General features: G+C 37.7%; 1 protein-coding gene across 3 annotated transcripts in view; it reads right to left on the bottom strand.

Annotated features, from left to right (window-relative positions):
- WDR17 (WD repeat domain 17) overlaps positions 1-16211 on the bottom strand; it is a 62314-nt gene that overhangs the window by 31241 nt on the left and 14862 nt on the right. For all 3 annotated transcript variants that reach the window (XM_067551702.1, XM_067551704.1, XM_067551703.1), the window contains exons 5-12: positions 12962-13213; positions 12080-12202; positions 11094-11281; positions 7844-8012; positions 6010-6101; positions 4644-4726; positions 3793-3879; positions 396-560 (exon numbers count right to left, since the gene is read on the bottom strand). In XM_067551702.1, the coding sequence (XP_067407803.1) occupies positions 396-560; positions 3793-3879; positions 4644-4726; positions 6010-6101; positions 7844-8012; positions 11094-11281; positions 12080-12202; positions 12962-13213 (1159 nt within the window). The remainder of the gene's footprint in view (positions 1-395; positions 561-3792; positions 3880-4643; positions 4727-6009; positions 6102-7843; positions 8013-11093; positions 11282-12079; positions 12203-12961; positions 13214-16211) is intronic.

A 16211-nucleotide genomic window follows, 5' to 3' on the forward strand; every position in this document is an offset into this window, starting at 1 on the left:
TTTCTGGGTTCACAGCTGTCATCAGTAATGCCATTGAAGGGGTATGTGGCCCCTTCAAAGATCTTCACAGCTGATCTTCAGTCAATCATACGCTTGGTAGTCACACAAGGGGACCTTATTCCCTCCACTCACAGGGTCCTGGATGCAATGTGAGTATGTAGTATAATCCCCACATCATCCCTAAGTGGTAGGTGGCAGTCACTGATTCTACACAACACTAGCACTGCTGTACAGGCACAGAGCCAAGCCAGGATCTATATTGTGGAGGAGGCAGGGCCATAGTTTGGACCTTAAATGTTATTCACAGGCACAATTGATAGTAGTGATTTTTTTATGGTGCCAGCACCAGTGCAACTTGAGACCTTAAGTCTCTCTCAAAATCCAAGAATACATACCCATCATCAGAACCACTGCAGAGGATTCCTTCTCTCAGAGGAGACCATCTTACATGAAACACCTTTGCGGTATGCCCCGTGAAAACCTTCAGTGGCTGATCAGAGCTGGTTGCAAGGTAATAAACACGAACATTTTTATCTTCACAGCCAGTGGCTATCATATCTCTGCAAAATGACAATAGTACAATCATCAGCCACTGAAGTCAGTAGAAATACATTATTTTTAATTATAAAAAAATGAATAAAACACTTTTTAATGTGTATCTCAGAAAATTCGGCTTGTATTTTATTCTTCATTTTGTCTCTTTCATAGTTGAAAATTACACTTCAGTATCTGATATACTAAGATAGAACCTCAGCTAGTGTAAATAAGCAAAACACCATATTCAATGAATGAATTTCAATGGAGCTACAAAATTTACACCAGAATCTAGCCCATTATTTTTCAATGTATCTTCGGAGTACACAGTATCAACCGAATCATTTTTTGCACCTATCAACAACTGCCCTAAGCAAAAATTTGCAAAATAAATGAATAACATGGTGGATCTATTTCCTGTTATTCTTTTCTCTGCTATTCCTTAAAGCCTGGTTGGCCATATTTACAGAACAAGGTTTTAAATGATAGTACTGTCTGTATGTGTTGTGCTCAGGATTAGGATATGTATAGAATAATTGTTGAATTGGAAACAACTGAATAAATCGAAATAGTGTTTGAAAAAACTGAACACATGGAAATGGTATTTGAGTTGAAGTCAAATAGTTGCAGAAAAATAAGTGATAAAGTCACATGTTCATCACCATGTATTTTATTTGAATGTTCCCTTATGGAAGAGTTCTCCAGTTGTGAGCAGTTCTCCCATTATTTTACTGCAACCCAATATGACCTCCCAGTTGCTGAACCCCTGAACTTTCCCTTCCTACCCACATCCAGCAACTATGACTCAATCCCACTTGCTGCTGCCAAACTCGTCTGTAGTTTTTTCTCCCCCAGCATGCACTCACATAGCTCTTGCTGAAAGATTAGTATTAAAAATTCAACATTAAAATTTAAGTCAACCTCATCACCTCACTAAACACAGCAGATCAGATATTATTTTTGCTATTGTATATTGTTAATAAAGTGCTATCATCAGCATAGTATGAGAAAGCACTGCAGAGTGCATATACATGTTTGATTCAGCAGGTGCATTGAAATTTGAGTCCATTCCTTTAAAAAAAAAAAAAAAAGGAATTAAATTTATCTCTATTTCCTACAAAGATATTCTGGCAATTAACTGTGTTCTCCAAATGATTACTTTTACCTTAAGCTGTTTAGTATTTTTATTTTAAAAATTTAAAGTGCTTTTTGGGAAGTTTAAAGATCATATTCTAAATGCTCTTTTTTAATATTATGAACTAGAGAGTTAAAGTAAGTTAGCCTACATGATGATATTTATGTTTGCCCTAAGCAAATATTTTTGATCATATTAATATACAGATAGCAAATATGAGGAGGGAGAAAATTATCCACACCACAAACTGTGGACACTACTGAAATCTGCAGACTTCTAGGGTTCTTAAATTCACCTCTGTGTAAGGTAGGGTCTGCCCCATGGTAGAGAGGAATAGAACTGGGGAGTTTGACATGAATGGACCATAAAGAGGAAAGGAAATGAAGTGGCTTGCTATTGCCACATGAAGGGGCCAGAAAGAAGAAGACATTTCTTTTTCCCGCTAAGACAAGCTGGGCCACCATCAGAACAAGCTGTAAGGAACTGGAGAAGCAGCAGCCAAGTTAGCTACACTGAAGTTTCTGTGAGGAAGGGGCCACACGCCTTCCATCCGATGCAGCTTCTCATAAGTATTTGAAAAATTATTCACCCCAAGCCAAGTATCAGAAATTTTGGCCAATATTTATGCAAACACTTGTTCAAAGTCTATATATATATATATATATATATATATATATATATATATGTTTTCAATATACAGCCTTGGTTTTCCCAATAGAATTTTTTAGTTGTATGCACTCAGGAAAGAGGATACAGATTTTGTGTTCTTTTTGTAACCAATTTACATCATTCTGGGATTTATAAACTACAAATGCGCTAACTTTCTGTAATTATTCTCATAGAATATATTTTATTAAGTTTACCAGAATTTTTTTTTTAGTATCAGTGTTGCTAAAGTATATATAATCATTTATGTTTCTGCAAGTCAGTTGCATCATTGATCCAGTGCATCAATTTTTTTTTTTAAATAAAGTTTAGCTATACTGAGGGCACATCTATGCAGCAACTGGGAAAGTGCTTCCCAGTGTGAGTAGATAGACTTCCACCTGCTCAAGCAGAGCTAATGCATGTCTACCACCCTGTGCTCAGGGGCATCCTCCCAGCTATTGTGTGGACATACCATCAAGTCTTCCCATTTATTCCTCACCTGCTTTCTAATGACCCCAAAGAGGACATCCCTTGAACCCTTATTAATTTAGTTTGCAGAGCTGGAACTCTCCTTTCTAGAAGTACCTTTGTTTATTCTGATGTATGGATATTAAATACTAACATGAACCCATTTCTAAATAATCAACAATGTTTGATTTGCTCACAAGTGGGACATCAATTAATCAAGGTTTTATTTTAAAATTAATCATATAAAAATACATGAAGTAATTTTTAAATAATTTAAATTTAAATAATGCTTTTTTTCAGCCATGAGAAGAAGCCAAATCTGCTAAGTTTCAGTGGTATATTATTCCATATGTTAGCAGACAGTTTTTCTTTTTAAGTGCCTTGAAGACTCTCCTTTTCTGGAAGCCAAGCCACTGGTCCCTGTTCCACCCTGCCTCCCATTGCACCCAAAAGTAGACTTACTGTACAGTTCTAGTCTGAAAAATGACTCATAAGTATGGCATCGTGTCTCTCACGGACTTCCATGCTCCTAGCCCTGCAGATTCACTCTGAGAGTGAAGCTGAATTCTTTTCTTCTCATTCATCATCACCAATAACACAAGTTCTACAGGCCAAATCTTGTCCTCCTGTACACCTGTATCATCCCATTGCCTTCAACAAGGGCAGAATTTTTGGCCTTCAGATTTTGTGTTACTGGTGATGCTGCATAATGAAAAGAATTTGAATGGCCCCTAAGCACCCAGATTGACATTAAATTATATTTTCACTGTCACTTCATTATGACAGAACTGTACATCAAGGATGGCAGTGCAGCTCATGATAAATAATCATGTTTGTAAATAAGTAAAAGTAAATTGACCTTTTACAGTATGGTGCCAGGATTCTCTGACTTTACAAAACTAAATCAATACACTGATATATTTTTAAATACCTTTGTGTTATCTTTATGATCGTTCATTTAAGTTGTAAATGTTATTAGTTAATTCGTTCAATTAACTATTACTCACTTGTTGTTTTGGCTCCAGTCACAACCAAAAACTGCAGCTGGATGTTTGTACTTGTGCAGAACTTTGCCATCAATGGTTCGAATAATACTGAAATCAATTACAATATGGTAATAAGAAAAGAAAGTAGGATAAACCAGAGGTCAAAATCTGATTTTATGTGCATCTGTAATCAATGTAAGGAGTCAGACTGCAGAAGGGCACAAGTGAAGAAAGAACACAAGAAGCCTTCCCATCTTTGCAGCTCCTAAGAAGGCCACAATTATAGCCCTTGTGCTTCCCCAAATGCAAGGGCTGCTTAAGAGTTATTATTCCTTTCCTTAAAAGGATAGAGTCATAGAACCAAAGGGTTAGAATGGATACAGGATTTGTTGTGTCAATCATCCAAGACAGATGGCTATCCAGTCTCTTTTTGAGAATCTCTTTTCCTGGAGGTTTTATGACTTCCCTAGGCAACTGTGACATGTGCCACAAACAATACATTAGCTAAATGGTTCCACTGTACCTGAACATTTTCATGTATTCCCTGGCCACACTCCTTTTGTCTTCCCACAGCTAGAGCGTATCTCACAGGGGGAACTAGAATTCCACAGCTATGCCTGCCTGACCATATTCAGGTAGTAGCACATATAGCACTAACAAGTAACATTGCATTATTGTTAGCAAATGGCATGATATATGCATATATTGCTACTGTGTTGTTTGCTTTGATGTAGTGCTATGTAGCTTTATATTAATATTTATAAGCAGAACATCCAAATGGTTATTTATGCCAATATCTTAAATATTAAATGTATGGTGCTATCAAAGTTCACCTGCCCAGACAGTGGATTACTTTTCAACATGACACTCACCAGAATCCATCACCACTGCAGGTCGCTATTCTTTTGGAATCTTTATGACTCCAGGCAATGCAGAAGATTCCATTCTTTCCATGCTTCAAAAAATGCAAAATACCTATCAATAAGAAATAATTCACTCCTTTTTCTCTTATTTACTGACTTCTCTGTGGTTTCGCTACTTGGATTCAGCCCCATTTCCACAAGGACAGCATACAGTGCACTTGACACAATAATGAGGCTCAACTGGTCCACGTAGGGTATGTGACCAGGAAGAAAGGAGTGTGGCTGGAGTGCCATTGTGCTCCAGTGATACCCAGATGCTCTAAACTATGTTGAGGACAGCGCTGGTGCAGAACCATCTCCAGGATCAGAGAGCTACAACTGCAGAGTGAGTACTTTGTGTCTATATGAACTTGGATGAGGGTTAGCTGGCTGCTGACTACTTAACTTGGACAAGGTTGAGAAAGTTAGTGGGCTGTGTGAAGCAGCTAGAAAAGTTGGAGTATACATGAGCACTGCTGACTGAAGAAAGGTAAACTGTACAGCAGGTGTGCACATTAGGTGTGTTGTTCAATCTTGGGCTGCTCCTGGATGCCCAAGTGGCACTTGTGGCCAAGAACTTTCTTTTTCCATCTGTGTCCGCTAAGAAGAAACCAACCTCTTTCCCTCTGATGCAGAGTTTACCACAGTTATCCGTGTCTTTGTCACTTCCAGATTAGATTGCTGTAAGGCGGTTTACATGGGGCTACAAATTGTGACCACTTGGAAAGTGAAGCTAAAGCAGAACGATGCAACCAGATTATTAAAGCTTATTAAACAGAGTTTTATTCTAGAAGCACATTACATCAGTGCTCCAGGACCTGAACTGACCTCCAGGTAATGCAAGGTTTTTATAAATCTAAATCAATATTTAAACAACAGTGCACTGCTAATGCAGTACTGCTGTTCTAGAGTGAAACCTCAGGACTAAAAATTAAACCTGGGTTTTCTGTCACCATCAGCAATCACCACTACCACATTATATTTTGATATATTTTTGACTTCAACCATTTTATATATAATATACAGAGTGAAATACAATGTATGTGCTTTAGAGAGGTAATACTCCTCTTTGCTTTCGGATCCTCTGTAAGTCAACTAGTAAAGCAATGATACTGAAGTGACAGATCCCAGCATGTCACAAAACCAATTTAAGAATGTGAGGCGTACCTATTCCAGAGCTAGACTGTGTGCGCTAAACTTGGCTATATGATATTTTTAAATTAAGTTACATACCTCTTTAAAAACATATCAACACGGATCCAGCTTTATCTAGTTCAGCACTAGGGGGAGCCACTAGCTTACATTTAAGAAACCAAGCAAAATAAACTCATCTCACCTCACTGAACCGGGTTACCATTTTGCCTCTTGGGACATCCCAGATAAAACCACCATTCCTGGAGGTTGCACCAGCTATGCAGTTCAAATCCCCTTTGAGGAACAGACATCAGACACACATTATAATGAGTATGATGTCAGTGTTATTTTTACATATACAATTTTACATTTTAATTAAAGAAATACAGAACCATATGATAGCAATGGCAGATTAACAATGCAGTCTCACAATTTGAACACAAAATTTGCAGGGGACTTGACACTAGGGCAGAAGCAGCCGCTCCAACAAAAGCCTCATGTGCTCCACCTTCCTACTCTAGCCACCGCTGTGCAAAATAGACACTGACTGACTGGTTACAAACATGAGCTCAAGTCCTACCCCAACCCCCTGCACTGAATGCAAAGAGAGGACAAGATGTAACATCTTACAGCAGTTTGTTGTCCACAGGCTTTCTTTGAAACTATAGATGTCCCACAATGTCTAGTGCTTAAAGCTCAAAGTATTTGCAGAAAATTATGTGGTTTCATTTTAAACCTGTCTGCACAGCAGAACAGAGCAGAAAAAGCATCACCTCTCTCATAATTGGGCATACATAGAACAGATGTGAAGACACTTGAGCAATGACTTTTCTTTTTAAATTATTTCCAGTCTTGAACTATCAGATTCTGCTACTAACTATCCCTATACATCCCCCACCACTGTAGTATTTTAGTACTTCAAACACATTTGTGGATTCACAGTACTTCACAGTATTCCTATGATATAGGGAATTATTACTGTATACATCCTACAAGGTGGAATTAAGGCATAGAATCACAAGACTCCCCCTTCCTCATCACTGAGACTCAATCCCAGAACAGAAACTGCTGCTGTTAACCAGGCAAGTCTCACACAGAAAACACCCATGTGGTGCAAAAACAATGGATTTTTGACTATACTATACTTAAGGAGCTAGGAGGAGGAAATCTGGAGAGGGAACCAAGGGAGCAGAAAAGACATTCAAGTAGGTGGAGTTATGGAGGAGGAGAAAGAGAAATCAGTATGTTCAAAGTTCTTCCTCCAGATCAAATCCAAATGTTGGCATGTATTGTATGGGAGCTACTGGCATGTATTGTGTGGGAGCTACTGGATTTGGGGGATGATGCAAGCCAAAGTGGAAAGGGATCAATATTTTCTCTTTTAGATAAAGTTATTTCTTTCCCAAAAATCAAATTACTAATACATTTCTTTTGTATGTTATTTGTATTTGATGATGACATATCTCATAGTACAACTATGCAGGGCATAAAGAAAAGAATGGGGGATTCCAGTCACCTTGTGTAAAGGAGTGGTTGGCATGACCTAAGCAGTAATACTTGGACATGACATTCTGAGGAAGATTCCCCCTAAGGGCTCTTTTCAGGACTTTGACAAAACTGTGACTGAAGTAAATGGGAGTTTTGCCTAAGTTAGAAGTGCTGAACAACACCTTTAGATGGGTTTGGGGACACATCTCTCAGAATACGACTAAGATAAACGGTTGCTGGCAGGTAGATCTTTCCCCTTCAGACCCACAATGGACACATGAAGAAAGCCCTTCCACAGGTTTCTTAAGTCTTGCCTCCAGTGAAGCAAAACTGCCTGGATTCTGCTGTAGTCAGGGCCCTTTACAGAGAGATGCTGAGGAATGGGAAGGATTTGCTCCTTAGCTCCACAGAATAGCATGCACATTCCATCTTGCCAACTTGAGAATTACATGAGCATTTAACTTGAATCTATCATATCAATTACCTTTTGTGCAGGTAATTCAGTAATCATATAATATGTATGTATGCCTAAAATCAAATACTCTTACCTGGAGCCCAAGAAAGGGAATAAATGACCCCCTCATTCCCAGGAGAGGTGTAGACTGCTGTTAAAGTGTTTATATCCCAAACTTTTATTGTCCCATCAAATGATGCTGTAGCTAGAAGATCAGGGTTATCGGGTTTGAATTTACAGTCAAAGATGGTTTCAACATGTCCCTAGAATGACAGAATAAAACAAATGAATACCAGTACATTGAAGAGTTATTTCTTACATGAATACAGTTGATTTAATTGATAAGCTAACCCTATTTGCTGTAGTTTTAACTCCTCTTTATTGTAGTTTTCTAACATCTTTACATCTATATTAACATTATATATTATTATAGCACGCAGTTTAGAAATTTATATAGTCCCTTGAACTGCAAAAACATTTTTATTTCTAGCTATTAAAAAAAATCAACCAATTTTTGCCATTTTATTTTCTTTAGAAATTTTACTAGAAAGTAAATGAATTAGAGTTTTAAGTAACTGAAAACTATAAAGTGAGTTAAAAATATAATGGAAAAAACCAATGATCCTTCACTTGAATGGAACACTAAAATAAAACCTATCAAGCCACATAGGGGTCCAACAGAGCCACACTTTTCAGTTAATAGGATATGATAGGCATCTGGATCTCTCCTCTCTCAAACAAACAATCCAAGGAGCATAGAATATGCCATAGCCTAAATTCTGCGCCAAGCAGTACCTGTGAACATCCTGTGGAAATTAACACTGCCAGCCCCCTATAGTTTTGCACAGGTGTAAATGAGCAGAATTGGCTCTGTGTGTCAATCATCATGACTGAAGTGTTATCAATTGTACTGTACCTAAATGCAAAGTCATTTCTATTTCAAAGTCATTTCTATTTCCCCTGAGAACTCATATTCCAAATGTGTTTGTTTTATGCCCTGTGGCAAAATAATGTCCCTTTTAAGAAAATAAGCATGTGAAACAGACATGAAAGTTCTAAGCTGCAATTCCAGTGGCTGGCCATGTTTTTGCTCCTGCAAAAGTGGACTAGTGAAAAAAAGAAGTAGAGAAAGTTCTAAAGCATTCTTTTCAAATCTTTATCTTGTTTTCAGACAAATCTGTTTCCATAAAAATGGAAATGAACAAACTGGCTGCCTGCAGATGAAATTAACAAGAGTTCTAATCTTTTCTTTGCGGGCTTCTCATTTCTGCTTCCATTTCCATGGACATGGATGGATGCTGGAGTCATACAGCTTCTGTATATTTAAACAGGCTTTTGTTTAATAAATTATTAGGGCCCTACCAAATTCGCAGCCGTGAAAAATGCATCATGGACCATGAAATCTGATTTCCATCATCAAATCTGGCTATTATGTGGGAGGGGACTGGGCTTGGGGTACCCCAGCTGGGGCTCCTACTGTGTGCCAGGCTCCAGCTGCCTGACCCGGGCTCGGGAGGGATGGGACTTCCTCTTCCCCTGCAGGGGTTGCTCTCAGAGCTGGGTCAGACCACCTTCAGGAACACTCCCAGGCTGAAGGAAGCTCCATGGCTGCTGGCTGGAAGCCTAGCTCTGAAGGCAGCATAGAAGTGAGGGTGGCTGTAAGCCACCAACCCAGGTGGGAAGGTACGGCTCAAGCGGTCACCCTCCCGAGTGGACAGGCTGTGTCTTGAGCTGGAATCCCTGGAACCAGGTGGGAGGCTGTAGCTCGAGTTGTCAGCCCCCAACCCAGGTGGGAGGCTGCCAGGAAAACCGGGACTTAGGGTAACCCACCCCCCATTTCCTGCTACCCTCATTTTGCGCTGCTGGTGCAGTGGCTTTAGAGCTTGGCACCCAGCCAGCAGCTGCTGCTCGCTGGCTGCCCAGTTCTGAAGGCAGCGCCCTGCCAGCAGCAGTGCAGAAGTAAGAGTGGCAATCCCACAACCTCCCCCCACAATAGCCTTGTGCTCCCCTCTACCCATGGGTCAGGACAACCATGGTTACAACACCATGACATTTCAGATGTAAACATCTGAAACTGTGAAACTGACTATTAAAAAAATTAGATGACTGTGAAATTGACCAAAATGGACCGTGAATTTGATAGGACCCTATAAACTATATTTCATTTCCTTCATTTTAAAACATTTTAAAACAAAATCAGTAACACCGTAAGTGGTGGAGTTCTACCAAAATCCTGGGATATCTCCAGTGGTGGGAAAGCTAAGGTATAGTTAATGTCTGTCTATACTTCTAGTACACCAGACCTGTAATTTTACATCAGTGGCACAGCATAATCCTGGGTTAGATGACGTTAGTAAAAATGCCTGTGCCTTGTCTATACAACAAGGTTGTTACCAAAGGAGCTGCATCAGCAGAGAATTACATTTCTGAATTTATCCTCACTACAAACCCACATTTTGCTGCATGAAACTGCTTTGCTAATTCTATATCTTGCCTTTGATCATCGAAAAAAGACATTATGAATTAATGTTAATAGTTTTACATTTGTGTTACTTGCTATTTTGCTATGACATTTTCATAGGCTCTCTCAGTGCTTACTCAGACAAAAAACTCATTGGTTTCACTAGAAGCTTTGCTTGGATATCTAGAGCCCTGCAAATCTGCGGATTTCTATGGACCATGTTTGCGGATTGGCTGCGAATAGAAATCTTGTATCCGTGCTGGACTCTATGCATATGGACTTCAGGATCACATTGTGAGATGTTTGAAAACAATATTTATTTGCCTGCTTGCTTAGTTTTTTTTGGTTGAATAGACTGTTTTTCCTCAATATTCCTTTTTTAGTTTTTTACTTAGATCCAACATGAAACTGCATTTTTACCTTCTTGTTTATCAAGGGCATCATCAGTGAACTCATGAGCACTATGGGAATTTTAGTTCCCATTTTCTGCATGAGCTGGCCGGATAATAAACATGCAGTATAAAAAGGGTCATATAACTATTATTCTCCTCATCCATTATTGAAAGAATAATACTTCTTTTTTAGGAGGTGAGATGAGAAGAGTTGAACTGATATTTAAAATATGAAGTATCTTCCTGACTAACTAATATTAGTTTTAAGGCAGTTCAAATTTGGGTCCTAAATTATTTGGCAGTCTTCCTTTGTAGTGAAGAATTAAGTTCAACATTCTAGAGCTGCTGTATAAGGTTTCTAAATCTTCAGCCCCTTTTTATTTATGGAAGGTGATTTGGCTGTGCACTCCACTTTATTGTTCATAAAAGATGTTGTATATATTAATAATTATTATTTCATTCAAAACATTGGACAGGCAGATGAGACATACCAAATCTCTAAGGAAATCCCATTTCTTGGCTCCCATGTCATAAAGCCCCACTCCACCATCCATAAAACAGCAGACAGCATGGCCAGGAGGAAGAGAGAATGCTTGGTTTTGGGTTAGAGTTGGGGGTGGAACAGCCTCACTGGTAGATGATGTATGATGATTTTTAGTAGGAGAATGTGATGAAAGTGCTTAATAAAAAGATACACCATATTAACATATTTTGTATTTTTTCATATTTAAAAACAAATAGCAGTTACATCACTTCACAGCAAGGCTTGTAAAATTCATTTGCCTATTTGACACTGACAAGTAAGAAAGTTTCCATGGTGAGCATATCTGATATTGTGGGTCTCCCAATAAACCCTTCTAAACATAAACGGGAGCACAGAAATCCCTTAGAAAAATATTCAAGAAACTTTTAAAAAATAACAAGGTATACCATTTAAAGAGTGCTGTGTCAGAATCCATAATTTTTAAAAATTAGTCTACTTCAAAAAATTCAAGCTGATGGTGTCCCTAAACATATCAAGCTAACAGTGACAAGAGAGAGAGGACTTGGTAGTAGTAATAGTAGAAAAATGGTGGCTGTCAAAAAACGGAAGAACAGAAATGAAATAAGACCAACATCTTATAGACAGTGTTCCTTTTCCATAAAGCTATTATAAGGGGCTACAAACTTTGCATATTGTTATGAGGCACCTGTTATAAAGAGAGAATGTATATCGTACTTCACTGGGGTTGGGAGCAAGAGTGTAGTATTCCTACATGACGGATTGCCTATTAAGGAAGAACTTAACAAAAGGTTTGATCCAGTAGCACTTAGTCTGCCCAAAAATGTCAAGGGTTGTTTTGATTAAGGACTGCAGAGATCCAAAGTCAGGGAGTTTTGATTAGGGTATACAGGATCAGACACAAAGAAAAAAGGACTAAATTTGTTTAACTCGTACCCATTGCTATGAGTTACAATGACAACAAAATATACTTACACTTTTTCTTTGGAGGAGAATTGAGCACATGTAAACCATGGAACCCTGTTTTCTTCAATTTAAAATTATCTATAGGTGTTGTGCGTGAAACATTCCAAATACGTAATACACCAACCTGAGAATCTGAGATTTTAAAAAAAAATCCTCCATTTATATCTTTTCTACATAAACAATGTACATAGTTTAAGAACCAAATTAATCAAAAAGTGTAACATTGAATTAAATGTATAACCTTAAAATAATGTTATAAGCAGGCTTTGTCATCTTCACAATAATATAACTTTAAACTCGAGATGTCCATTATTAGAGTACATTGGGTAAACCTATCAACAACAGCATAAAATATTCTCTCATCCACCCTTCCTTCCTCTCTCGCTACTACTCCAACAATTCTCCAACTTTGGCCACAATTTCTCTTTTGCTGTGTGGTTCTGAAAGGAGAAAGGATTGGAACAAGGGAACTCTAATAGCAACAGAAAGGGGAGTGGAGGAGTATGGAATGGGCAGCTACATTGCCTGCTTATTCCCATCTCTCAATAAATTGTAATCTGTGCTGATCAACTCATGGCAAAGCTGTTTGCATTACGAAAATGTTATAGGGGTTGAAACAAAAAATGGGAAAATTTCTGGCTGTAAACCCTCTGTCATTTGTCTTCAAGGGAAAAAAGTGATACAAAACACGGAAAAACTGTTTGGAGTGATTTTCTGTTCCTTTTTTTGGTTTTATGTATTCATTTTTTCTAGAATACATTAAAATATTTCTGTTTCTATTGACATTAAAGACAGAGGTACAAAAAGATTAAACATGAAGTACCCACTTTGGAGATTCAAAGCTATATTTATAACCATTCAATAAACTATAAACAATGAAGAAAAGATTACCTCCAGTAATAAACATTCCAGGAGCACTAGGAACCCAGGCTAAACACTGAACTGATGCTGCTGCACTAGGAAAATTAAATGTTGTGATACAGCAGAGAGACTCAGAATCAACTAGTCGAATACCATTATGTAAATTAGCAACAAGAAGATAGTCAGTCGACAGAGGGTCCCATTCCAGGGCTGTAACTGGATCCTCCTCATCTGTCCCTTCAAGAGACTCTGGTCTTAGCACATGTTTCTGATTCTTAGAACCTTGAAAAGCAAAAGGTAACAGATCACCTTAAACCAGATACAATGTTTATCAATCACAGTGATTTTATGCATAGTTTTGTTATGCTTAGGCTGTCAAACCATTGGTATTTTTCCCAAACACACTCTGCAGCTTGTTCCACAGGCTGTACTACTGAAGCCAGCGAAGCTAATTCTCTGCAGCGCACACTAACAAAAGTCGTTCTGATTCCAGAAGACATTTCCACTGCTTCCTTTTTATCTTAATAATGGAAAGAACAGAGTGAAAATGGCTGTTCACGTTTACAGGTCTAGATCCTGCAAACCCTTATTCATCAACGGTTTGCAGCAGCAGCCCCTGGATGCAGGCTGGTTTAGGTAAGGACATCGGCATACGCAAAATAAAATATGAGCAAAGAAAAGGAGTGTGATATAAAGCAGGAGAAAGACAGACATACAGAGTTAGAGTAATCAGAGTAATAACTTTTTTTTCCAAATGTAAATGGACAATTCTTTTGTTACATCATTTGTTCAAATTCAAGAATGGATAAATAACAAATAGAGTCTGACTATGATATCAGAAGGGATCATTAGATCATCTAGACTGACATCCCGTATATATCAGCTCTTTAAATATCACTCAGCTACCCCAGCAGAGAGCCCAATAACTTATGTTATGATGGGCATCATTCAATTTTATGGAAAGTTGGTGCTGAATTTTGATATTACAAAAAACAATCCCACTCAGAGATAACAACACAAATCTCTGTTTTTCAAAGTGATGGTGTTCTATTAAAAATAAATAATAAAATATAGTAACATTCTGTGCTATTTCTCTAGAAACAATACATTCATTAATTTTCTCTAACGTTATTCCGCTTTTATCTATCTTTGAATTTCGACAAGTAGGAATGCCATTAATTTGTCACATTTTGACAAATGTTAAAAAGCTACCTGTTATCCCTTTGATAGATTTCATTTAATGACTGATGTAGAACAGGAACAAAAACTACTTCAATCAGCATTAACAATACTGAACCAAAATGCCTGTTCACTGGGGAACATTTTTCCTTGAGTATTAAAATACTTCACATTATAATTTGGTAGGTGTGTTTGTTTAGAAGTGCATGGTATTTAAGAGGTAGAATTAACCACCACCTGTTTATGCTGTTGTATGGGCAAACAATACAAATTTTAGACTGGATAGCAGTGAATAGGTGCATAAAGTGATGTATAAACTTTATATTAGTTTGTCTCAGGCCCGTAGCTAGGATATTGACATGGAGTGGTGGACTGCATGACTAGAGGTGCAGTTGTGCTTGCCTTCAAAAGTTCATGTACTTAGTGAAAACCCTAGTCTCAGTCAGAGGCTTTTTTTAAACTTTATTTTTATGAAATAAGGAAAAATAAGATATATATTTATGTGATTGTTTAGAATAAAAATATTCAAGAACTTAAAAACTTCAAAGTGTCAGAAATATAAAAATATAGATCTTAAAATGAAAGTGGGGTGTAACAAAGACTGTTCATGAAACTATAGTTGAAGTCTTCTTGGATAATGACATATAAATTCTTCCACAAAGGCATTTAGGTTCAGTTCTGAAGTCAAATCACTTTCCTATGACAGGAGAATTGGATTTCTCTTTCTGTTATGGGTGATGTTCAACTTTGTTGTGAGAATATTTTTTTCAGACATGAAAAGGAATTCTCACAGACTGCAGCTGATGCTCCAAACAACAAGACTCACTATATAGATATTTCAAAAATATGTGGGAAAGCCTCCTTTAATTCCTTGGCAGCACGCAGAACTTCTTTAAATCCTTTGCAATTTCTCTCTTATCACAGACTTTTGGCTCTAGATGATCAAAAATGTAGAACATAAGAATGGCCATACTGGGTCAGACCAATGGTTCATCTACCCCAGTATCCTGTCTTCTGACAGTGGCCAATGCCAGGTGCTTCAGAGGGAATGAACAGAGCATGGCAATTATCAAGTCATCTACTCTTGTCGTCCAGTCCCAGCTTCTGGCAGTCAGAGGTTTGGGGACACCCAGAGCATGGAACTGCATCTCTGACTGTTTCAGCTAACAGCCATTGACGGATCGATCATCTTCCATGAACTTAACTAATTCTTTTTTAAATTCATTTATTTAAAACACTTAAATCCTTTACACGCTTTTTTCTTGTGCAGAGTCCTTTCTTACGTTAATAGCAGTTGCGCTGAGTTAATTAGTACAAAGCAAAGTATACTCCATGGAGAAAACTTTAAGTAGTAGCAATTAAAAGACTACTGTCTTCTGCTAATTAGCCAGGAATGACTCAGGCTTCAACCACACACGGCCTGATCCACTCCTATTCAACTGATTCCATTAATAGGAGTTTAGCACACACAGCTCCTCTCAGGAAGGCATCAACAGGATCAGGCCCACAAGCAGGAACAGGAATGAATTATTGTATGATTTTTAGTGTTTAACTTAGTTACTGATTTAGGTCCATATCAAGGTCTGGTGCAAGCAGATGTAACTCTGCTGCATCCCCTTACTTGAGGCCTAAAGTCTGATGCTAGAACAGGATAAATAATCATTCCATTTCTTCCCTGATCTTTTTAAGCCTGACTTTTCATAGGTTTAGTCTATTTTTTTTAAGAGGATCTGTATTTATCCCACTATCACTGCCTTTTGAGTAGTATTAAACTTTTAATTTTTTTGAGCCATCAGTTATAAACATCAGATGGATTTAAACAGCAAATAATGAATTTAACTAAAAAACCTAACTGATAAAGTAATTAACTTTACTAAATCTCTATTTTCAATTAAATCCAAATTGCCATGGCATATCCCAGGTTAAGGGCCCATCAGAATGATTTATGAAGATGCAACTTTAACAATAGTGCCATTGTTTCACCCTCATAAGAACATAAGGAATATATTTAAGTTGCAAACACATTAACAGTATGTTCAAATCTATTTAATATTTTAAAGTTTAAATGCCTAGAGGGATTTAAATTTTTAACCAAATACAA

This window comes from Emydura macquarii, unplaced genomic scaffold (genome assembly GCF_026122565.2).
Source record: "Emydura macquarii macquarii isolate MOO-44397 ecotype Brisbane River unplaced genomic scaffold, CSIRO-AGI_Emac_v2 contig_1363, whole genome shotgun sequence".
NCBI classification, from domain to species: domain Eukaryota; kingdom Metazoa; phylum Chordata; order Testudines; family Chelidae; genus Emydura; species Emydura macquarii.